The 24,719-nt window shown below is 42.5% G+C and overlaps 1 protein-coding gene across 1 annotated transcript in view; it reads left to right on the top strand.

The window, feature by feature from the left end:
* Positions 1-24,314, top strand: part of LOC115105640 (connector enhancer of kinase suppressor of ras 2-like) — a 43,086-nt gene extending 18,772 nt beyond the window's left edge. The window contains exons 7-22 of the mRNA XM_029627883.2: positions 1,948-2,007; positions 2,192-2,260; positions 2,441-2,587; positions 4,507-4,640; positions 4,904-5,109; positions 5,649-5,738; positions 9,314-9,495; positions 9,646-9,694; positions 9,847-10,025; positions 10,198-10,271; positions 10,540-10,611; positions 10,864-10,931; positions 11,084-11,187; positions 11,373-11,862; positions 22,805-23,004; positions 23,107-24,314. Coding sequence (XP_029483743.1) covers positions 1,948-2,007; positions 2,192-2,260; positions 2,441-2,587; positions 4,507-4,640; positions 4,904-5,109; positions 5,649-5,738; positions 9,314-9,495; positions 9,646-9,694; positions 9,847-10,025; positions 10,198-10,271; positions 10,540-10,611; positions 10,864-10,931; positions 11,084-11,187; positions 11,373-11,862; positions 22,805-23,004; positions 23,107-23,154 — 2,172 coding nt within the window. The 3' untranslated portion in view covers positions 23,155-24,314. The remainder of the gene's footprint in view (positions 1-1,947; positions 2,008-2,191; positions 2,261-2,440; positions 2,588-4,506; positions 4,641-4,903; positions 5,110-5,648; positions 5,739-9,313; positions 9,496-9,645; positions 9,695-9,846; positions 10,026-10,197; positions 10,272-10,539; positions 10,612-10,863; positions 10,932-11,083; positions 11,188-11,372; positions 11,863-22,804; positions 23,005-23,106) is intronic.
* The last annotated feature ends 405 nt before the right edge of the window (positions 24,315-24,719 follow it).

Here is a 24,719-nt window from a genome sequence, read left to right as displayed (position 1 = left end):
TCCTGTTTGCATTGATAATCCTTGAGATGTTTCTACAACTTAATTGGAGTCGACCTGTGGTAAATGCAATTGATTGGAAATGATTTGGAAAGTCACATACCAGTCTATATAAGGTCCCACAGTTGATACTGCATGTCAGAGCAAAAACCAAGACATGAGGTTGAAGGAATTGTCCGTAGAGCTCCGAGACAGGATTGTGTCAAGGCACATATCTGGGGAAGGGTACCAACACATTTCTGCAGCATTGAAGGTCCCCAAGAACACAGTGGCCTTCATCATTCTTAAATGGAAGAAGTTTGGAACCACCAAGACTCTTCCTAGAGCTGGCCGCCTGGCCAAACTGAGCCATCGGGGGAGAAGGGCCTTGGCCAGGGAGGTGACCAAGAACCCAATGGCCACTCTGACAGAGCTCCAGAGTTCCTCTGTGGAGATGGGAGAACCTTCCAGAGGGATAACCATCTCTGCAGCACTCTACCAATCAGGCCTTTATTCCAGACGGAAGCCACAGCTCAGTAAAAGGCTCATGACAGCCCGCTTGGAGTTTGCCAAAAGGCACCTAAAGGACTCAGACCATGAGAAACAAGATTCTCAGGTCTGATGAAACCAAGATTGAACTCTTTGATCTGAATGCCAAGCATCACATCTGGAGGAAACCTGGCATTATCCCTAAGGTGTAGCATGGTGGTGGTAGCATCATGCTGTGGAGATGTTTTTCAGCAGCATGGACTGGGAGACTAGTCAGGATCGAGGGAAAGATGAATGGAGCGAAGTACAGAGATCATTGATGAAAACCTGCTCCAGAGCACTGAGGACCTCAGACTGGGGGCATAAGTTCACCTTCCAACAGGACAATGACCCTAAGCACACAGCCAAGACGACACAGGAGTGGCTTCTGGACAATTCTCTGAATGTTCTTGAGTGGTCCAGCCAGATTGCGGAATTTAACCTGATCGAACATCTCTGGAGAAACCTGAAAATAGCTGTGTAAATAGCTGTGAAAATAGCTGTGCCAACCTGACAGAGCTTGAGAGGATCTGCAGAGAAGAATGTGAGAAACTCCCCAAAAACAGGGTCATACCCAAGAAGAATCGAGGCTGTAATTACTGCCAAAGGTGCTTCAACAAAGTACTGAGTAAAGAGTTTGAATATTTATGTAAATGTGATATTTCTGTTGTTTTTTTCAATTCTAAAAAGCTGTTTTTGCTTTGTCATTATAGAGTATTGTGTGTAGATTGATGGGGGGGGAACAATTTAATCAATTTTAGAATAAGGCTGTAAGGTAACAAAATGTGTAAAAAGTGAAGGCGTCTGAATACTTTCCGAGTACACTGTATTTACTTAGTAGATTTCTCCTGTACAATATGTGGACATAAACTGTTATCTAAAACCTCCATGTTTGCTCTGACTTGCACTTAGATATGACTGTCCTGCTTGGGGCTGTAAGCTCCCACCCCCACACACACACATATGCACAGGCCACACAGAGGGCCACAGAGCTTTTCACATACAGTACAGTCAATATAACCTGAACAGAGGAGTGGGCCGAATGGGACAAAAATAAACCTCTTACTCTCATCTCACTCAGACTGAAATGCACTGAGTGTGTGTGTTTGTGTGTGTGTGTGTGTGTGTGTGTGTGTGTGTGTGTGTCTGTGTGTGTGTGTGTGTGTGTGTGTGTGTGTGTGTGTGTGTCTGTGTGTCTGTGTGTCTATTTGTTATGCACTTACAGCCCATCAAAGGGCAGGCTTGAGCATTTTAGTACGTTTGTCTGTTTGCCTCTACGATTGACAGGGACCGATTGAATATTTACGATATGGATTTACGGAGATGTTATATGTTTCTTTTAAACTGAATTCATTTCTGTGTCTGTGTTTGTTATGTACTGCATATGGATGTATGAACTTGTCAGGATATGGCTGTAAGCTACCTCTCTCTGTCTCTCTATAGGGCATGTACATCAAATCCACATATGACGGCCTGCATGTCATCACTGGAACTACAGAGGGAGTGAGTAAATCTTCAACATGCTCAGTCAGGGCTATGAAGCCATTTGGCATGTAGATCATTCTCCTATGATACAGACGGAGAAGTGTCACTCATGGTTGTGTCACAGTGAATCCCATTAATGACAGTGAACAGCATCAGGCCAATCTGTTTTTATAGCTGTGTGATGTGTCTTCCTCTCCATAAGTCTCTGGCTGACCGCTGTAAGAAAATCCACGCAGGCGATGAAGTCATCCAGGTCAATCATCAGACAGTGGTGCGTCTCTCTCTCTTCTTACCTTATATTATCTCTCTGCCCATCCCCTTTATCTTATTCTCATACGTCTACATACTGGTATATGACTACCCTATGATTACTACTATGCTTGTGTGAAAGGTTGCCCCATGTGTTTTTCATTGTGTGTTTGTGTGTGTGTTTGTTGGCGTGTGGCGCTAGGTGGGCTGGCAGTTGAAGAACTTGGTCAATTCTTTGCGCGGGGATCCCGGGGGTGTTATGCTGACTCTGAAGAAGCGCCCACAGAGTACACTCACATCCACCCCAGCACTACTGAAGAACATGAGATGGAAACCCTTGGCCCTGCAAGTATGACAATACTTTCAACCTCCACACAACTGATGAATGTGTTTGTTTTTTGTTGTTGTTTTTTTCCACCTTTATTTAACCAGGTAGGCTAGTTGAGAACACCTTTATTTAACCAGGTAGGCTAGTTGAGAACACCTTTATTTAACCAGGTAGGCTAGTTGAGAACACCTTTATTTAACCAGGTAGGCTAGTTGAGAACACCTTTATTTAACCAGGTAGGCCAGTTGAGAACACCTTTATTTAACCAGGTAGGCTAGTTGAGAACACCTTTATTTAACCAGGTAGGCTAGTTGAGAACACCTTTATTTAACCAGGTAGGCTAGTTGAGAACACCTTTATTTAACCAGGTAGGCTAGTTGAGAACACCTTTATATAACAAGGTAGGCTAGTTGAGAATAAGTTCTCATTTACAACTGCAACCGGGCCAAGATAAAGCAAAGCAGTTCGACACATACAACAACACAGAGTTACACATGGAACAAACAAACATACAGTAAATAATACAGTAGAAAAAAATATATATATACAGTGTGTGCAAATGAGGTAAGTTAAGGTAGGTAAGGCAATAAAATAGGCCATAGTGGCGAGGTAATTACGATATAGCAATTAAACACTGGAGTGATAGATGTGCAGAAGATGAATGTGCAAGTAGATATACTGGGGTGCAAAGGAGCAAAATAAATAAATACAGTATGGGGATGAGGTAGATGGATCGGCTATTTACAGATGGGCTATGTACAGGTGCAATGATCTGTGAACTGCTCTGACAGCTGCTGCTTGAAGTTAGTGAGGGAGATAAGAGTCTCCAGTTTCAGTGATTTTTGCAGTTCGTTTCAGTCATTGGCAGCAGAGAACTGGAAGGAAAGGCGGCCAAAGAGGAATTGGCTTTGGGGGTGACCAGTGAAATATACCTGCTGGAGCGCGTGCTGTGGGTGGGTTCTGTTATGGTGACCAGTGAGCTGAGATAAGGCGGGGCTTTACCTAGCAAAGACTTGTAGATGACCTGGAGCCAGTGGGTTTGGCGACGAGTATGAAGCGAGGGCCAGCCAACGAGAGCATACAGGTCGCAGTGGTGGGTAGTGTATGTGTTGCCGAATCTGAAATAACACACTATTCCCTTTATAGTGCTTACTTTATAGTATATATGGAATAGGGTGGCATTTAGTGAGAGGTGATTTATGTACGGTATACCTCTATCTTATCAGTAGATTCATGACAGAGATGGTGTGTGAACTTTTGCATGTGTATAGTATGTGACTGTCTGTGCATTGTGTCAGTGAGTATGCAATCAGGAGAGTGAACTGTATGTTGGTGGGTCTCGGTAAAGCAGTGAGTTTTTGTTACTGTGTCTGTCTGTGTGTCATATTCTGCCCCAAAATGTTGTGTAATATAGGTGTTATATCTGAACTGGTGCATGGAGGAAGCGTGTGTGTGAGGGGCATATGTGACTTCATCCCTGCCCCCCCTCTGAGTCCCATGCTGGGCTAAGTGCTGTTTTCCTCCCTCCCCCTGGGGCCCTGACCAACTGGAGCGCATCAGAGCTCTGCCACCTCCTGATCCCCCCCATCTTACCCACCTCCCCCTCACCTTTTCCTTTACCTCTTCTCTGCTACCTCTCTTCTCCTCTCCTTACCTTCCTCTCCCTCTTGTTTCATCATGCATCCAGATTCAGTTATTGTCTTATGCTTTGAATTTATAGTTCATCAAATGCAAAGGATCAAATATATGTTCCATTCCCTAACCCTGCCTCTAGCCATTCTCCAACTGAGAAACAAAGAATTTCCACATATTGAAGCTCTAATGGTTTGATTAAGCGTAGTCTTAAACTGTTTACGAGACTACACATCACTGCAGTATGTCAGAAAACTAACCCCCCCCTCTCTCCCCCTTCTCCCCCCTCTTTATCTCTCTCCTCATAGCCCATCATCCCTCAGAGCCCCAGCAGCAGTGTGGCCACGCCCACCAGTACCCTGAGCACCCCGTCCAGGAGAGACAGCTGTGCCCTGCAGGACCTCTTCATCCCCCCGCCCCCTGATGAACCATACACCCCCAGGTACACACACAAGCTGTCTCACTATGACATACTGTATGCCTTACCTTAGGGATTACAGTGTAGTCACTGTTCATATGTTGTGAGTAAGCTAACTGCAGTGAAATATTGTACAATGGTTTTACCTGTGTAATTACGATAGTCTGTGTATTTAGTCAGTTTTTTCCCTTTTGAGGGGTGATATATGTGCCTTGTAGTATATGGGTTTACCTATGCAGTCGATGCTCCATAGGCAAACAGACTCTCTCCATGATCTGTGCTTGCAGAGATGACAAGGGGAATCTACCAGGTGACGATGACCTCCAAGCTGAAGTCCCGGTAGCCAAGGGCTCTGAGTCCCCCAACTCCTTCCTGGACCAGGAGTGTCGCCGACGTTTTCCTCTGGTGGAGGAGGATGCCGTTCTCTACTGCTATGAGTACGACCAGAACCATGGACCTCCACCTGCCCGCAGGGACAGCACCCCCACTTATGGTATGACCCAGTCCAAGCCTGCATATTTGTATGAGGGATGTCAGCCCCCTACATACTGTATGGTAAGATCAAGTCCAAGCCTGTGTGTTTGGATGTGGGATGTCAATCCCCCACATATGGCATTAACCCAGTCCAAGAATGTGTGTTTGGATGTGGGATGTCAATCCCCCAGGTATGGCATTAACCCAGTCCAAGGCTATGTGTTTGGATGTGGGATGTCAATCCCCCAGATATGGCATTAACCCAGTCCAAGAATGTGTGTTTGGATGTGGGATGTCAATCTCCCACATATGGTATGACCCAGTCCAAGAATGTGTGTTTGGATGTGGGATGTCAATCTCCCACATATGGTATGACCCAGTCCAAGAATGTGTGTTTGGATGTGGGATGCCTGTGGTGCACTTGTTCCTATGCAATCCCTTATGTGTTTGTAATGTTAGTGTTTGTGTCACTTTGGTGTTAATATAGGCTGTTTGTAGCTCTTTGATGTTCCTGGGTAGGTCTGTAATGTTGTATGTTATGTGTGCTGTGTGCTCCAGGCAGGCTTAGGCCCATCTCCATGCCAGTGGAATATAACTGGGTGGGAGACTATGAAGACTCGGCCAAGCTGAAAAGAGAGAGCAGGAGAGGTGAGTGGGAGGCTGGGATGGAGAGAGAGAGGGAGAGATAAAGAGAGAGGGGAGACAGAAAGAGAGAGATAAAGCAGCAGAGGTGAGTGGGTGGATATCTCTCATAATTGGGCCAGGGACGGGTTTTCTACCTCCCCATCTCAGATGTCTTAGCCAAGGGACCAGGAGGCTGAGCAGCCATGTGAGGCAGGGCTCAGTGCATGATAGATATGATACTGAATTAGCTATCCTCCTCTTTATCTGTCCATCTTTTCCTGTATCTTCTTTCTGTGTATCTCAATTAGTCCTTCCTGCTCTCGCTCTCTTCCTCTCTCACCTCTTTCTCTCGGTCTCTTTCTCTGCTTTTGGGTCTTGAAGGTACTGTATGTCGTTGCCTTGGCAACTGTAGCCAGGATCTTCCCAAGATTCGTGCCTTTCATTGGTTGCTGCCAAGCCCAGTGGCAAACAGAGTAGGAAGAGAGCGAATGGCCTTGTTTCAGTCTGAGAGGCAGACATTGTGGTGTTATGTTTGTGCTTCCTGAAGGGGGTGGTGGCAGTCAGTCTATTGTTCCTGTGGGCTTTTCAGCATCAGTGAGGGTGCTATATTTATCTGCCTTTTTGGCAAGAGGCAGTATCTTTGACATATTGAATTTCTTCCTGAATGCAACATTTATTTCTATTTTTGAGGGAAATGCCATGCAGATATCAAAATAATGACAGTCCTTTAGGAATGGCTATGTTGTTTCAGTGCAGTAATGGAGTTTGAGTGAAGTCTAGATATTTGTCTGAATGACAAGGCAGAGTAAAGCCTTAGAGCCCTAAAGTCGAATGCCTGGACACACCACAGGACTACACAAAACATCAATTACACTTCCCAATGACATGACTCACAAAACTTGCTCATAAGTCAGATGGAGGACATTCGTCAATGGGCCTTGCTCCAGTCTTAAGGCCCTAATGCTCACAAGTCACACAACTGTCCACTTTCATCCAAGCAATCATTACACAATCTCGAGAATTGGATTTTGGCTTGGCTTGTTTTTCCGCTCTTGTTTAAGTTTGCATTAAACCTCTTAAGGATCGGACCCTTCAGCTCAATTTCTGCCCAAAATGACATACTCAGGACCTTTAGCATGGATATGCAAATTATTGATACTATTTGACAGGAAACACTTTGAAGTTTGTGGAGATGTGAAATTAATGTAGGAGAATATAACACATTAGATCTGGTAAAAGACAAAACAAACAAAAAAGCATGCATTCTTTATTTTTATTTTTGTTGCATCATCTTTGAAATGCAAAAGAAAGGCCATACATTGACATAGGAAGCTGGGTGTAATTTAGATGTTTCCCACAAGAGGGCAGCAGTGTGTGTGCAAAGTTTCAGACTGATACATTGAAGAATGAGAGATCTACATAATATTTTGTATCAAGTCTCCCAGGTGTCCCGAGTTTGCCCAAATGTACCCAAGTGGCCAAATTGGGAACATACAAAAATGCTATGGTAATAAAGTTGACACACTCCCAGGAATGTCATACATGATGGATCATTGGGGCGGCAGGGTAGCCTAGTGGTTAGAGCGTTGGACTAGTAACCGGAAGGTTGCAAGTTCAAACCCCCGAGCTGACAAATCTGTCGTTCTGCCCCTGAACAGGCAGTTAACCCACTGTTCCTAGGCCGTCATTGAAAATAAGAATTTGTTCTTAACTGACTTGCCTAGTTAAATAAAGGTAAAATAAAAAAATTAGCTTCCATACATAAAAGGTACTAACCTTCACACCTCTAGATTGCCGGGCGGGGTTAGGGTGTGTAGCGAGACACAGCAGGGTCAGACTGGAGGATTCAGTCAGGATGTTTGAATGAGTGGGGGATGGAGGAGTCTCTAAGACTATTGAGGATTTTTTTAAATCAGTTAGAACTCAAGATTACCATTACTTATTTTATTTAACCTTTATTTTAGTAGGGGGTTAGCACGACATCAATACATCAAATACACAACACAAACACTACCGGTTAAAAGCTTTGCCTTGATAACAGCTTTGCACACTCTTGGCATTCTCTTAACCAGCTTCATGAGGTAGTCACCTGGAATACATTTCAATTAACACCTCCAGGCTGTGTAAGGGCTATTTTACAAAGAAAGAGAGTGATGGAGTGCTGCATCAGATGACCTGGCATCTACAATCCCCCTGACCTCAACCAAATTGAGATGGTTTGGGATGTGTTATGTGTTATTTCACAGTTGTGATGTCTTCACTGTTATTCTACAATGTAGAAAATAATACAAATAAAGAAAAACCCTTGAATGAGTAAGTGTTCTAAAAATGTTGACCGGTAGTGTATCTATATGGATATTACATAGAGTATGGGGAACACAATCACTATAATGAAATACGAGGACCAATAGCCTATAAGACGGTCAAAAGCCACAGCCACAGCATGTCATAGCCAACATAACATACACAGACTATACTAATATATTGTATGCCTTATGTCTATATATTATATTTACTGTACATATATAGAAATCAAAGACAAATATCTTAAATGAATATGCATCCATTTAAACAACTGGATTAGCACGAGAAGAAAAAACGTATTTTACTTACAGATATAAAAGTAACGTTACCTTCTCCTTCCAGTCTTTCTTGCTCGCAGGACTCCTCTTGTCACTCTCACGGTCAATTTCTGCAATAATATCATCCAAATGTGTATACTTGAAGTTCGATTTAGCGTTTAAACTCTTAGCAGCCATGTTGTACTTTTTCAGTTTTGAGAAAACTTTGTGGATTTTCAATGGGGAATGAATTGTGTTGCGCGCAGCCATAGGACAATGGCCATTAGTCCTACAAAGGGCCATCACATACTCATGTAAAGCATAATGATGGCTGTCCTTCATGGGCTAATTAACATGTTGTGTAGCCAATATGTAATGTAAAATGATTAACACTTTTTGGGTTGCCTTCTAGAGTGTCTGAGGATTGCACAGAAACCAAACTTGACCGGGTGAAACAAGGTTTAGCCGGTTAGATTTCATAGATTGTTTTGTTGCAAGTTGAAAGAGTTGGAATTCATGCAAAACGCTGTATAAAACATGGATCGTGTCAAGATATAAAAATTGATTTTATCAAACAAAACTATGCTACATTTAGTCTCTGGTACCCTCAGGATAACAAATCAGAGCAAGATTACTGAATGTAAGTACATTATATACCATCAGAGGTGAATGTATCAAACCAGTTGCCTTGATAAAAGTGTTATGTTGTGCACTATCCTCAAACAATAGCATGGTATTTTTTTAGCTGTAATAGCTACTGTAAATTGTACACTGTGGTTAGATTAACAACATTTAAGCTTTCTGACCATATAAGACATGTCTATGCCCCGGAAAATTGGCTTTTGTTTACAGTGCCATTCAAATCAAATATTGAGTAGCAACTGTCCCGATTTCGGGACACTGATCCAGTAGAGGTTTTAACTAAGTTACAGCGCAGTTAATATTCAGTAGGTAGAAATAATGTACACATTGTAGGTCTATAGAATCAAATGGCATTAGACAAAGTGATAGAATTGCTGGCCTTTCCTGCTCCCATAGAAAACTCCTTGCTGCGCTATGTGAGTCAGAGTGAGGACAAGGCCATGCCAGAGGAGTACCTGACAGGACGCAGCAGGAAGAAGAGTGACAAAAGCAGCCCTGCCCACTACGCCCTCCACCCAGCCCTCCAGATGGAGGTCTCCATGTCCACATCCAGCTCTGACTCTGCCTCCCTCTACCATGTAAGTCCCATTGGTCCCAGACCCCTGAGACAACACTGGCTTATACAGTTTGTTTGTTGTAATTATGGTAAGTTATTTTGAGGACTGATAACAGTGGAGACGGATCAATGTGTATTGCTATCTCTCAATTTCATGTGTGTTATTTTGTAGATGTTTGAAAGATCCTCGCTGCTCTCAAGGTCTAAGAAGAAAAGTAAAGGTGAGTTATTCAAAACCTACAGTTGATACCCTATGTGCAGTCTCAAATATGCAGTACATACACCTCCTGTAGATACATAAATGTATGCTGACGCAGATCACCCAATACAGTCCCTTCATTGCTACCCATCTCCTCCTCTCTCCTCACTTCAGTAGGTGGCTCTCTGTCCTCCATCAGTAAGAGGCGTATCTCCTGTAAGGACCTGGGGCGTGGGGACTGTGAGGGCTGGCTGTGGAAGAAGAAGGATGCTAAAAGTTATTTCTCCCAGAAGTGGAAAAAGTACTGGTTCATCCTGAAAGATACCTGCCTGTACTGGTACATGAATGAGGAGGTGAGTGTGTGAGTGACACTGACACTGACAGACTTGCTGAATTGTAGTACTGTGGCTTCCTGTCCTGATTATCTGATCTAAAATGTGAACCATCCCTTTATATTTTTTGTATGTGTCAGAAAATTAATGGATGTCAGAACAATATATGATATTGTGTTTTTTCCCCCCTCAGGATGAAAAGGCAGAGGGCTTTGTAAGTCTCCCTGAATTCAAGATTGATCGTGCATCTGAGTGCCGTAGGAAGTAGTGAGTACATGTATTTGTGTTTGTATACCGATTCATTCATATTTGAGTCTTGGGGTCTGTTTGTCTCTGTGAACCTCAACATGTGTTTGTTTGAATATGTCGAGAACATGTGTGTGTGTGTGTGTCTTTAAATGCAAGATATGTCTATGGGTGTCTTGTGTCCTCCCCCATCCCTATGTACAGTACAGAATATGCAGTCTGTGTATGTGCCCCAGGATATTTACAGTATGGTGGAATCTGTCCTTAACATCATGTTTCTGTGTTCCAGTGCTTTCAAGGCTTGCCATCCAAAGATCAAGAGTTTCTACTTTGCAGCAGACAATGTGGATGACATGAATAGGTGAGAGTCACTGTCAGTGATGATTACTGTAGCTGACACAGAGCTGAGATATGAGAGGGGGAGACAGGAAGAGACAAGGAGGTGAGACACACTGACAGAAACCTGGAAAATCTAGGAAAATAGGGCTAGGCAAATGACCAGGTGAGCTGATGTGAGATGCAAAAACAACAGGGAATAACAGAATGGTATGTGGTGTGTGAGATCTGGAATGGTGTGTAGCTGTCACGTTTCATTAGTGTTGTTCCCTCACAGGTGGCTGAGTCGTTTGACCATGGCAGTGGCAGGTTACTCGGAGCAGGAGAGGATCCGACAGGACCAGGGTGAGAATACATGAATACACATTAATAAAGCTGGCAATAATAAAGGACAATAGCTGCTTTGTTTTCCCTACTTTAGAAAATCCCCCCCCACATTGTCTCTTTCTGATGGTGACGTGTCCTCTTTTCTGCTTCTTCCTTGCCATTGTCACCAGACTACTGGAGTGAAAGTGATCATGAGGACACGGAGATGCCGTCAACCATACCCAAACAGGACAGCCCTCCACCCCCCTACGACAGCTACCCCAGGCCCCCCTCGGCAAGTTAATCTCTCTTTAAAAAGTTAGACGACAACTCTGTGCGTAGTTTTAATATGTTATTTACATTATTTTTACAATGCCATTATATACCTCTCTAGCTGTGTCTCTTCCTTTTTTATCATTCTGGTATTTATATTAATAACCGTTACAATGCCATTATACCTCTCTGTCTGGTTCTCTTTAGGTGTCCCAGATGAGTCCATACCTGGAGCCCAAACATGGCCGCCTCTCCTCTGAAACCTTCCAGTCACACTCCTCTCATGAGGAGTTCCACCCCGAGCCACAGGAGGGCAGCGGGAGCGGCTCCCCTGGTCAGAAGTCTTCCAGTCAACGGCGTTCGTGGCAGGACTTGATTGAGACTCCCCTGGGCAGCACGGGGCTCCACTACCTGCAGACCCTGCCCCTGGAGGAGGCCCTGCTGCGTTCCCCTGGAGGAGGTGGCCTTTCTGTGGAGTACCGCCGCCAGTCAACCCTCCCTGCTCAGCGCAGCCTGATGCAGGAGCACTATGGCCCACTGCCCCTGCAACTCAGCCCCAGTGTCCCTGTAGAGGCTGGGGGGAAACCCCGTAGCTTCACCCTTCCCCGAGACAGTGGGCTCCATGCCATACTCTCAGCCTCGGCCAGCGCCTCTGACCACACGGACCACCACCGTTACCAGCTGGCCAGAGACACAGGTGAGACATTACTGAGACATGACTGAGACACAGGACAAAGAGATGTGACAGCCACGATGACGCCATGAAATGGAGAGACATGACACTGTGAGGCAGAGAAGAAAGAGATTTGACAACAACCTCACTCTCACTATCTCTCCCACATTCTAGGATATAACTTGATGGGTATAAATAGTTGAATATATTTAAATGGAAATTATTACTTGTAGGGTTATAACCTGGTAACCAGTAGTGAGTGACGTTAATTAATTAATTATTAGTTAATTAGTTAATTAACTAATTAAAGGCATTGTTCAGACAGTCTGTGTCACAGACTTTGCTGATTGTCTGAAATTTAGACCAGCCCCATCCCCCATCCCTACAGACCTCCAGGACACTATTCTAAAGTGAAGTGAAATCTTAGTGTCCTAATTGACACTAATTCATCCTGGCAGCCCAACCCCCTCCTCGATGTCTTACAGGCACACACACACGCACAATGAAAAACACATAGGGTGACCTTTCACACAAGCATAGTAGTAATCATAGGGTAGTCATATACCAGTATGTAAACGTACAATGAGAATAGGATAAAGGGGATGGGCAGAGAGATAATATAAGGTAATAAGAGAGAGAGAGACGCACCACTGTCTGATGAGTGCCCTGGATGACTTCATCGCCTGCGTGGATTTTCTTACAGCGGTCAGCCAGAGACTTATGGAGAGGAAGACACATCACACAGCTATAAAAACAGATTGGCCTGATGCTGTTCACTGTCATTAATGGGATTCACTGTGACACAACCATGAGTGACACTTCTCCGTCTGTATCATAGGAGAATGATCTACATGCCAAATGGCTTCATAGCCCTGACTGAGCATGTTGAAGATTTACTCACTCCCTCTGTAGTTCCAGTGATGACATGCAGGCCGTCATATGTGGATTTGATGTACATGCCCTATAGAGAGACAGAGAGAGGTAGCTTACAGCCATATCCTGACAAGTTCATACATCCATATACAGTACATAACAAACATAGACACAGAAATTAATTCAGTTTAAAAGATACATATAACATCTCCATAAATCCATATCGTAAATATTCAATCGGACGCTGTCATGTGTAGAGGCAAGCAGACAAATGTCCTTAAATGTTCAAGCCTGCCCTAAGATAACAAATAGACACACATACACACACACAAACGCATCCGTGTCCTTTCAGCCCATGTTAATGTTGAATTTTGAAGAGGACAAAGAAACATGCCTAAGGGGACTTTTTTTCTGTCCTAATTTCTCTACTGCTCTCTCTGTAGACTATATCTAACACAAAACATGCAGCAAACACTGCATGATACACTTCAAGAGGCACAGATTTACAACTGACCCCCGAAACACACAGCACGTCTCACAAATGGACAGCATAGTATGACAACCACCAGACACAAAACCTTTGGGTCTGTTTGAGTCCACAAAGCTTGTCAGATAACTTAACATAAAATAAGAGCTATGTGAAAATAGCACCATAAGAGGGCAGTATACAGTGCATTCGGGAAAGTATTCAGACCCCTTCACTTTTTCCACATTGTTACGTTACAGCCTTATTCTAACATTAATTTAATCGTTTTTTTCTCATCAATCTACACACAATACCCCATAAAGACGAAGCAAAAACTGAAATACTACATTCAGACCCTTTACTCAGTACTTTGTTGAAGCACCTTTGGCAGCAATTACAGCCTCGAGTCTTCTTGGGTATGACGCTACAAGCTTGGCACATCTGTATTTGGGGAGTTTATCCCATTCTTCTCTGCAGATCCTCTCAAGCTCTGTCAGGTTGGATGGGGAGCGTCACTGCACAGCTATTTTTAGGTCTCTGCAGAGATGGTGGCTCCAGAGTTCCTCTGTGGAGATGGGAGAACCTTCCAGAAGGACAACCATCTCTGCAGCACTCCACCAATCGGGCCTTTATTTAACTAGGCAAGTCAGTTATGAACAAATTCTTATTTACAATGACGGCCTACCAAAAGACAAAATGCCTCCTGTGGGGATCGGGGCTGGGATAAAATATATATATATATATATATATATATATATATATATATATATATATATAGGACAAAACACACATCATGACAAGAGAGACAACACAACACTACATAAACAGAGACATAAGAGGAAAAACAGCATGGCGGCAACACATGACAGCACAGCATTGTAGCAACACAACATGACAACAACATGGTAGCAACACAACATGGCAGCAGCACAAAACATGGTACAAACATTATTGGGCGCAGACAACAGCACAAAGGGCAAGAAGGTAGAGACATCAACACATCATGCAAAGCAGCACAACTGTCAGTAAAAGTGTCCATGATTGAGTCTTAGATTTTTTTTTTTTTTTCACCTTTATTTAACCAGGTAGGCTAGTTGAGAACAAGTTCTCATTTGCAACTGCGACCTGGCCAAGATAAAGCATAGCAGTGTGAATATACAACAGAGTTACACATGGAGTAAACAATTAACAAGTCAATAACACAGTAGAAAAAAAGAGAGTCTATATATATTGTGTGCAAAAGGCATGAGGAGGTAGGCGAATAATTACAATTTTGCAGATTAACACTGGAGTGATAAATGATCAGATGGTCATGTACAGGTAGAGATATTGGTGTGCAAAAGAGCAGAAAAGTAAATAAATATAAACAGTATGGGGATGAGGTAGGTAAAATTGGGTGGGCTATTTACCGATAGACTATGTACAGCTGCAGCGATCGGTTAGCTGCTCAGATAGCAGATGTTTGAAGTTGGTGAGGGAGATAAAAGTCTCCAACTTCAGCGATTTTTGCAATTCGTTCAATGAAGAGATTGAGATAAAACTGTCCGGTTTGAATGTTTGTTGCAGCTCCTTCCAGTCGCTAGCTGCAGCGAACTGAAAGGAAGAGCAACCCAGGGATGTGTATGCTTTGGGGACCTTTAACAGAATGTGACTGGCAGAACGGGCGTTGTATGTGGAGGATAAGGGCTGCAGTAGAAATCTCAGATAGCGGGGAGTGAGGCCTAAGAGGGTTTTATAAATAAGCATCAACCAGTGGGTCTTGCGACGGGTATACAGAGATGACCAGTTTACAGAAGAGTGATGTGTCCTATAAGGAGCATTGGTGGCAAATCTGATGGCTGAATGGTAAAGAGCGTCCAGCCGCTCGAGAGCACCCTTACCTATAAATTACGTCTCTGTAATCTAGTATGGGTAGGATGGTCATCTCAGTCAGGGTTAGTTTGGCAGCTGGGGTGAAAGAGGTGCGATTACGATAGAGGAAACCAAGTCTAGATGTAACTTTAGCCTGCAGCTTTGATATGTGCTGAGAGAAGGATAGTGTACCATCTAGCCATACTCCCAAGTACTTGTATGAGGTGACTACCTCAAGCTCTAAACCCTCAGAGGTAGTAATCACACCTGTGGGGAGAGGGGCATTCTTCTTCTTCTTCCTTTGTTTTGGAGGTGTTCAGAACAAGGTTAAGGGCAGAGAAAGCTTGTTGGACACTAAGAAAGCTTTGTTGTAGAGTGTTTAACACACCATCCTTTGAGGGGCAGAGCTGAGTATAAGACTGTATCATCTGCATATAAATGAAGGAGAGAGCTTCCTACTGCCTGAGCTATGTTGTTGATGTAAATTGAGAAGAGCGTGGGGCCTAGGATCAAGCCTTGGGGTACACCCTTGGTGACAGGCAGTGTCTGAGACAGCAGATGTTCTGACTTTATGTCACGTTCTGACCTTTATTTCCTTTGTTTTGTCATTATTTAGTATGGTCAGGGCGTGAGTTGGGGTGGGCAGTCTATGTTTGTTTTTCTATGATTTGGGGATTTCTATGTTTCGGCCTAGTATGGTTCTCAATCAGAGGCAGGTGTCATTAGTTGTCTCTGATTGAGAATCATACTTAGGTAGCCTGGGTTTCACTGTGTGTTTGTGGGTGTTTGTTTCCGTGTCTGTGTTTTTCACCACATGGTACTGTTTTGGGTTTCGTTCATTCCACGTTTATTTTTTTTTGTGTTCAGTTGTTCATGTGTACTATTTCTTATTAAAAGAACCATGGACACTTACCACGCCGCATATTGGTCCTCCGATCCTTTTCGCTTTATACACTGCACTCTTTGAGAGAGGTAGTTAGCAAACCAGGCCAAATACCCCTCAGAGACACCAATACACCTTAGCCGGCACACAAGAATGGAATGGTCTACCGCAGTGGTTCCCAAACTTTTTATAGTTGTGTACCTCTTCAAACTCCAACTGTGTACCCCCTCTAGCACCAGTGTGAGCTCACTCTCAAATGTATTTTTTTGCCATCATTGTAAGCCTGCCACACACATGCACACTATACGATACATTTATTAAACATAAGAATGAGTGTGAGTTTTTGTCACAACCTGGCTCGCGGGAAGTAACAAAGAGCTCTTATAGGACCAGGGCACAAATAATAATATAATAATAATCAATAATTTTGCTCTTTATTTAGCCATCTTATATATAAAACCTTATTTGTTCATCATTAACCACCGGTTAATGAGAAGGGCGTGCTTGAAAGGATGCACATAACTCTGCAATGTTGGGTTGTATTGGAGAGAGTCTCAGTCTTAAATCATTTTCCACACACAGTCTGTAACTGTATCTAGTGAGGGCCGAGAATCCACTCTCACATAGGTACGTGGTTGAAAAGGGCATCAGTGTCTTAACAGTGCGATTTGCCAAGGCAAGAAACTCTGAATGCATCCCTATCCAGAAATCTGGCAGTGGCTTCTGATTAAATTCAAATTTCACAGAACTGCTTGTTGCAATTTTGATGAGGCTCTCTTATTCAGATATCGGTAAATGGACTGGAGACAGGGCATGAAAGGAATAATGAATCCAGTTGTTTGTGGCGTCTGTTTCGGGAAAGTACCTGCGTAATTGCGCAACCAGCTCACTCAGGTGCTTCACTATATCACATTTGACATGGTCCGTAAGCTTAAGTTAATTTGCACACAAAAAATCATACAACGATGGAATGACCTGTGTGTTGTCCTTGTTAATGCAGACAGAAAAGAGCTCCAACTTCTTAGTCATAGCCTCAATTTTGTCCCGCACATTGAATATAGTTTCGGGGAGTCCCTGTAATCCTAGATTCAGATCATTCAGGCGAGAAAAAACTTCACCCAGATAGGCCAGCCGTGTGAGAAACTCGTCATCATGCAAGCGGTCAGACAAGTGAATATTAGGGTCAGTAAAGAAAACTTTAACCTCTCTGGTACAAGTGGGACGCACCAAATTCAAAAACAACAGAAATCCCATAATTAAAATTCCTCAAAGATACAAGTATTATCCACCATTTTAAAGATAAACTTCTTGTAAATCCAACCACAGTGTCTGATTTCAAAAGGCTTTACTGTGAAAGCACACCATGCGATTCTGTTAGGTCAGCACCTAGTCACAGAAAACCATACAGACATTTTTACAGCCAAAGAGAGGAGTCACAAAAAGCAGAAATAGAGATCAAATGAATCACTAACCTTTGATGATCTTCATCAGAATGCACTCATAGGACTTCATGTTACACAATACATGTATGTTTTGTTCGATAGAGTTCATATTTATAACCAAAAATATCAGTTTACATTGGCGTTATGGTCAGAAATGCATTGTCTCAAACAAACATCTGGTGAATGTGCAGAGAGCCACATCAAAAAGCAGAAATACTCATTGATAAACATTGATAAACGATACAAGTATTTAACATACATTTAAAGATAAACTTCTCCTTAATGCAACCGCTGTGTCAGATTTCAAAAAGGCTTTACGGAGAAAGCACACTTTGCAATTATGTTAGGTCTGCACCTAACCACAGAAACCCATTCAGCCATTTTCCAGCCAAGGAGAGTGTCACAAAAGTCAGAAATAGCATTAAAATTAAATCACTTACCTGTGATGATCTTCATCTGGTGGCACTCCCAGGTCTCCATGTTAGACAATAAATGTTTGCTTTGTTCGATAATGTCCCCCTTTATGACCAAATACCTCCTTTCTGTTCGCACGTTTTGTCCAGTATTCCGAATGCTTAAGGCGCGTGCACTAAGTCCAGACAAATGTTTTTTTAAAGTACAATAAAGTTAGTAGAAACATGCCAAACGATGTTTAAAATAAATCATCCGGTTGTTTTATTAATAAATCATAAATAATATTTCAACCAGACAAAACCTTCGTCAATAGAAAAGGAGAAACAAGAAAGGTGCGTTCCCGATCAGGCTGATGAATGGAAATTTCCACTGGCCAATGATTGAAAGTGCTGTATCTCCCTCATTTTTCAGAGTAAAAGCCCGAAACAATGCCTAAAGACTGGCCACATGTAGAGGAAGCCACAGAGCCCGTGAACTGGGTCGTAAGTCTTTGTATGGTGGATAGGCTTTCAATGGAAAAACAGCCTTTCAAAATAATAGTACTTCCTGGTTGGATTTTCCTCGGGTTTTCGCCTGCCATATCAGTTATGTTATACTCACAGACATTATTTTAACAGTTTTGGAAACTTTAGAGTGTTTCCTATCCAAATCTACTAATTATATGCATATCCTATCTTGGATGAAAAGGTGCCCATTGTAAACGGCCTGCTCCTCAGTCTCAGTTGCTAATATTGCATATTATTATTAGTATTGGATAGAAAACAAGTTTACAAAGTTTCTAAAACTGTTTGAATTATATCTGTGAGTATAACAGAACTCATATTGCAGGCAAAAACCTGCGAAGTTCCACTTCCTGTTTGTATTTTTTCTGGGGGTTGCAGATTTTCAACCAAGCTCTCATTGAAATTACAGCGAGATATGGATGAGTTTTCACTTCCTACGCCTTCCACGTGATGTCAACAGTCAATAGAACTTTGTCTGATGACTCTAATGTGAAGGGGGGTCGAATGAGACAGGAAATAGTCACCACTGCCACGAGTTGACCTGCGTTCCACTGGTCATCTGAAGTCATTTTAATTCTCCGGTTGGAACGTTATTCAAGATACAGTATATGTAAACAACATTCTAAAGATTGATTCAGTACATCGTTTGACATGTTTCTACTGACTGATACGGAACTTTTGGACATTTCGTCACGTTATAGTGGACGCACTTTGTGACGTTGGAATTGTTTAGCAAACGCGCTAACCAAAGTAGCTAATTGGACATAAATAACGGACATTATCGAACAAATCAAGCATTTATTGTGGACCTGGGATTCCTAGAACTGCATTCTGATGAAGTTCATCAAAGGTAAGGAAACATTTATCATGTATTTTCTTGTTTCGGTTGACTCCAACATGGCGGCTAATTTGGCTTCTGTTTTGAGCTCCGTCTCAGATTATTGCATGGGTTGCTTTTTCCGTAAACTTTTTTTGAAATCTGACACAGCGAATGTGTCAGAGGTATATCTATAATTATCTATATATCTATATATCTATAATTCCATGTGTATAACTTGTATTATCATCTACATTTATGATGAGTATTTCTGTTGAAACGATGTGGCTATGCAAAATCACTTGATGTTTTTGGAACTAGTGAATCTAATAAGCCAATGTAAACTCAGATTTTTTTAATATAAATATGAACTTTATCAAACAAAACATGCATGTATTGTGTAACATGAAGTCCTATGAGTGTCATCTGATGAAGATAATTCAAGGTTAGTGATTAATTTAGTCTCTATTTCTGCTTTTTGTGAATGCTATATTTCACTGGAAAATGGCTGTGCTTATTGTGGTTTGGTGGAGACCTAACATAATCGTTTGTAGTGCTTTTGCTGAAAAGCATATTTGAAATCGGACACTTTGGGGGGATTAACAACGAGAATAGCTTTAAAATGGTATGAGACACATATATGTTTGAGGAATGTTAATTATGAGATTTTTGATGTTTTGAAAATGGCGCCCTACACTTTGACTGGCTGTTGTCAAATCGCTCCCGTTAACGGGATTGCAGCCATAAGAAGTTAACAAAGTTAACCATTTTCACAATTGTGTCCAAAACATCTTTCAGGCTGTCAGGCATTCCCTTGGCAGCAATAACCTCTCGATGGATGCTGCAGTGTACCCAAGTGGCGTCTAGAGCAACTGCTTGCAAGCGTGTTACCACTCCACTATGTCTCCCTGACATGGCTTTTGCGCCATCTGTACAAATACCAACACATATTGACCACCAAAGTCCATTTGATGTCACAAAGCTGTCCAGTACTTAAAAAATATCCTCTCATGTTGTCCTTGGTTTCCAGTGGTTTGCAGAAGAGGATGTCTTCCTTAATTGACCCCCCATAAACGTAATGGACATATACCAGAAGCTGTTGACTCATCCAGCTGTAATGCATATAATTCACTGACTTGTATGCAAAGCAGTAATTGTTCCAAAACATCTCATGCCATGTCACTGATGCGTCGTGAAACACTGTTGTTTGATGAAGGCATTGTCTGTTTAGTTTTTTTGGCCTTTTCCTCCAGCATTGTCCCAGCCAAATCCAAGGCAGCAGGAAGAATTAAGTCTGTAGTATGGGGCTTGCCTGTCCTAGCCACTCGGTAGCTCACCATAGAAGACACTTCTAGCCTTCTTATAAATCGTATCTGTTGCTTTTATACATGTCTTACTACTCAAAAGTCATCTTTATTCTTGCTCAAAAAACTCCCATGGCTTATTTTTCAAATTGTCATGTTTCATTTCTAAATGTCTGAGCAAGAGTGAAGGTTTCCTGTGAGAGAGTAACGGTTAATGTGATTGGATGTTAATTATTAGACTAGGATACCTGTATTTGACATTATGTTATTTCGCTGAACACTAGATGGTTTAATTTTATTTTTGGCAGTGAAACGAGGCTACTCAGGTGAGAAAAAAAACTCACCCAAATGTATAGCCTCGCTGGAAAATATAAATGTACTGTTTGAAAATGTTTTTCATAAATAATAATAATAATTTTTCATGTGAATCAAATTTTTATTTGGCATACCCCCGACGGCATTGCTCGTACCTCTGGGGGTTTGGAAATACCTGGTCTACCGTATCAAAAGCTTTGGCCAAGTCGATAAAAATAACAGCACAACATTGCTTAGAATCAAGGGCAAAGGTGACATCATTGAGGACTTTAACATTGCGGTGACACATCCATAACCTGAGTGGAAACCAGATTGCATACCAGAGAGAATAATATAGACATCAAGAAAGCCAGTCAGTTGATTATTGACAAGTGTTTCCAACACTTTTGATGAACAGGGCAAAATAGAAATAGGCCTATAACAATTAGGATTAGCTTGATCTCCCCTTTAAACAAAGGACGAACTGTGGCTGCCTTCCAAGCAAGGGGAACCTCCCCAGAGAGAAGAGACAGGTGAAAAAGGTCAGAGATAGGCTTGGCGATTATAGGGCCAGCAACCGTAAAGAAGAAAGAGTCTAAACCATCTGACCCAGATGTTTTTTGGGGGTCAAGTTTAAGGAGCTCCTTTAGCACCTCGGACTCAGTGACTGCCTGCAGGGAGAAACTTTGTAGCGGAGTGGGGGAAAAATATGGAGGAGCATCGGGGCTAGTCGTATTAGAAGGGGTGAGAGATGAGGAAATGTAAAAGGCACATGACAGCCCGCTTGGAGTTAGCCAAAATGAAACCAAGATTGAACTCTTTGGCCTGAATGCCAAGCGTCATGTCTGGAGGAAAAAAAGCACCGCTCATCATCTGGCCAATACAATCACTACGGTGAAGCATGGTGGTGGCAGCATCATGCTGTGGGGAAGTCTTTCAGCGGCAGGGAATGGGATACTAGTCAAGATCGAGGGAAAGATGAACAGAGCAATGTACAGAGAGGTCCTTGATGCAAACCTGCTCCAGAGCACTCAGGACTTCAGACTGGGGCGAGGTTTCACCTTCCAACAGGACAATGAGCCTTAGCCAAGACAACGCAGTGGCTTTGGAACAAGTCTCAGATTGTCCACGAGTGGCCCAGCCAGAGCCCGGACTTGAACCCGATTTAGCATCTCCGGAGAGAACTGAAAATAGTGAAAATTGTGCAGCGACGCTCCCCATCCAACCTTACAGAGCCTGAGAGGCTCTGCAGAGAATGGGAGAAACTCCCCAAATACAGGTGTGCCAAGCTTGTAGCATCAAACCCAAGATGATTTGAGGCTGTAATCGCTGCCAAAGGTTCTTCAACAAAGTACTGAGTAAAGGTTCTGAATACTTGTAAATGTAAATGTGATATTTCAGTTTTTTATTTGTAATGAATTTGCAAACATTTCTAAAAAACAGTTTTTGCTTTGTCATTATGGGGTATTGTGTGTATTTTGATGAGGGGAAAAAACAATGTAATCAATTTTAGAACAAGTGTCACGATTTCTTCCGAAGTCAATACCTCTCCTTGTTCGGGCGGTGCTCGGCAGTCGACGTCGCTGGTCTTCTAGCCATCGCCGATCCCTTGTTCATTTTCCATTTGTATTGTCTTGTTTTTCCACACACCTGGTTCTCATTTCCCTCATTATGCGTTGTGTTTTTAACCCTCTGTTTCCCCCATGTCTTTGTGTGGTATTGTTTATTCTGTTTCATGTTATGCGCACGTTAGTCTGTTGTGCTGGGTTATGTTAACCCAAATTGTTATTTCGTGTTTATTTTGCCATGTGCTTTTTGTTTGCCTAAATAAAAGGCTCCGTTGGCTACCCAATATCTGCTCTCCTGCACCTGACTCCCTTACAGCCATTTACGCATACCTGACAATAAGGCTTGTTACGTATCAAAATGTGGAAAAAGTGAATACTTTGAATGCACTGTATGTAAAGGATAACATGGGATATTCCACAGTAGCAGCCTACCGTGTGTGTGTTGCCTGCCCTTGAGGAAGTGCAATGCTGTGCTGAGATGTTGTTGTTTATGTGGTGCAAAATAAAACAGCACATGAATGACACGTATGGTGTAATCTGCTTGTCCTCAGGCTGCGAGCGGGAGGGACGTCCTCAGGCTGACTCTTTGGGGGACCTGTACCGGGCCCTGGAGAGGGCCAACCTGTCCTCCATAGGCGATCACCGGCCCTCCTCCCGTCTGGAGTACAAACGCTCCTTCGTCCGCCGCGTCAACGACCCACTGCTCAGTGAAAAGCTGCACCGTCTCCGCATCCTACAGAGTGCTCTCAAGGTATGAGAGGACCTATATAATATAGTGTATGTACAGTGTGTGTACTGTGTAGTGTATACAGTGTATTACCTCTTAAATCGTACTCTTCTCTCCTCCTGACAGAATGTCCCTCTTCAGGATTCTGACCCATCGTTGGGTTTTTTAGGATAGCCTATGTGGAACAGACCATGGACACAGCAGCGCCATTACAGTCATCCCATACATCCTGCCAAGGGACGTGCCCTTACTGCCCTACACCAGACATCCCCTCATCCCTGGAAGACAACCATAACAACCAGTGTTACACCCCTCTCTTTCTCTCTCTCTTTCTCTCTCACACACTCACTCAATCTCACTATCTCTGCATGCCCACATCTGCTTCTAAGGACCTTTCCTCATGCAAAATAATTTGTTCAGTGAGCAAAATAACGATAACATATTAAATAGATGGGATGACTAATTATCCAAGTTTGCATCATAAAATGCGTGCAATGCATGTTCACAGTATTTACTTAAACTCTGGTTCAATAATAGTCTTCTTCTCATTGACATTGTTAATCCTTTGACGCGTACAATCACATATTTTTGTGATCATTGTTGAGTGGTCCCTGCAGCGTGCGATCTCAAATACGTGATTGGAACAGTAGTAACAGAATGTATGATGCAACAAACGCGTCTAAACACCATTGTTGTCTGAACAGCATCTAAATATTTTTGTTGTATTGATGGAAAATAAAGTTCTTAAACTTTATTCCTCAATTTTATATTTTGTTGTAAAAGATAAATGTGAACTTCATCATCCAAGCATCACACGGAACACATCCACAGCCAAACTCATTCCATAAACCAGTCTAAATAACAGGTTGCGCTGACAAAAAAATAAAACTGAAGTTAGTGACCTAACAGCTAGACTAGTTTACAATGTACCACATCTCTGGTGAGCATGAGACTAACGTAATGTTGTTTAGAAAAGAAATGCGTATCAGCTATGCTAACAACAGCTCAATTCTTTAAGATGGCAGCCATGTTGGTTTACGTTTGACAAGCAAAAACTCTCTAATCCCAGAATGCTATTCACTATAAAACGCAAATAAACAAAATCAAAGATTGCTGCGCTTATTGCCTGAAAAATATTAACTTAGTTTAGCCACTTTTCAGCATATTACAAATTGTTGATGTACTTGTTACAGTGTATACAAGAACTGGAGCACATGACTTGACAAGTCATTAACCATTTCTTACAAATCACAAAGCAAATAAAGGTTTTTACCTCACAGAGCATCACATCAAATACAAGCCTACTGCCTAGCCTAACCATAGTGCAAAACCTAAACAGGGATGAGGGTTTGTGGGGGGGTTCCTTTAATTTGTGGGGGGTTTTCAAATCCATTGGGGGTAGAAATGGGGGAAGGTATCTTGTGAGGATATGATGCAGGAAATACTACTATGATGGGGGATTTATCAATAAATGGGGGGCAAACACAAGAAGGTTATACGCTAAATAAAAATAAACCCCCTGGAAAGAGGGATCGGAGCTGGTAACCCTGAGGTACCAAAGTTACAATCTGATGTTCAAGACAACTGGGAACTCAGGAAAAAAGTTTTGAACGGTTATCCAATTCGAATTCCAACTTGGGAACTCGGGCCTCTTTCTAGAGCTCCAACTTTCTGACCCAAAGATCATTGATGCCATGATTTTGCCTAGTTTTTTTCAGAGTTCACAGTTGTCTTGAAAG

The sequence above is a fragment of the Oncorhynchus nerka genome, linkage group LG22 (assembly GCF_034236695.1).
Source record: "Oncorhynchus nerka isolate Pitt River linkage group LG22, Oner_Uvic_2.0, whole genome shotgun sequence".
NCBI classification, from domain to species: Eukaryota; Metazoa; Chordata; class Actinopteri; order Salmoniformes; family Salmonidae; genus Oncorhynchus; species Oncorhynchus nerka.
The sequence above is the reverse complement of the archived record's forward strand: the minus strand, read 5'-3'. Positions and strand labels throughout refer to the sequence as shown.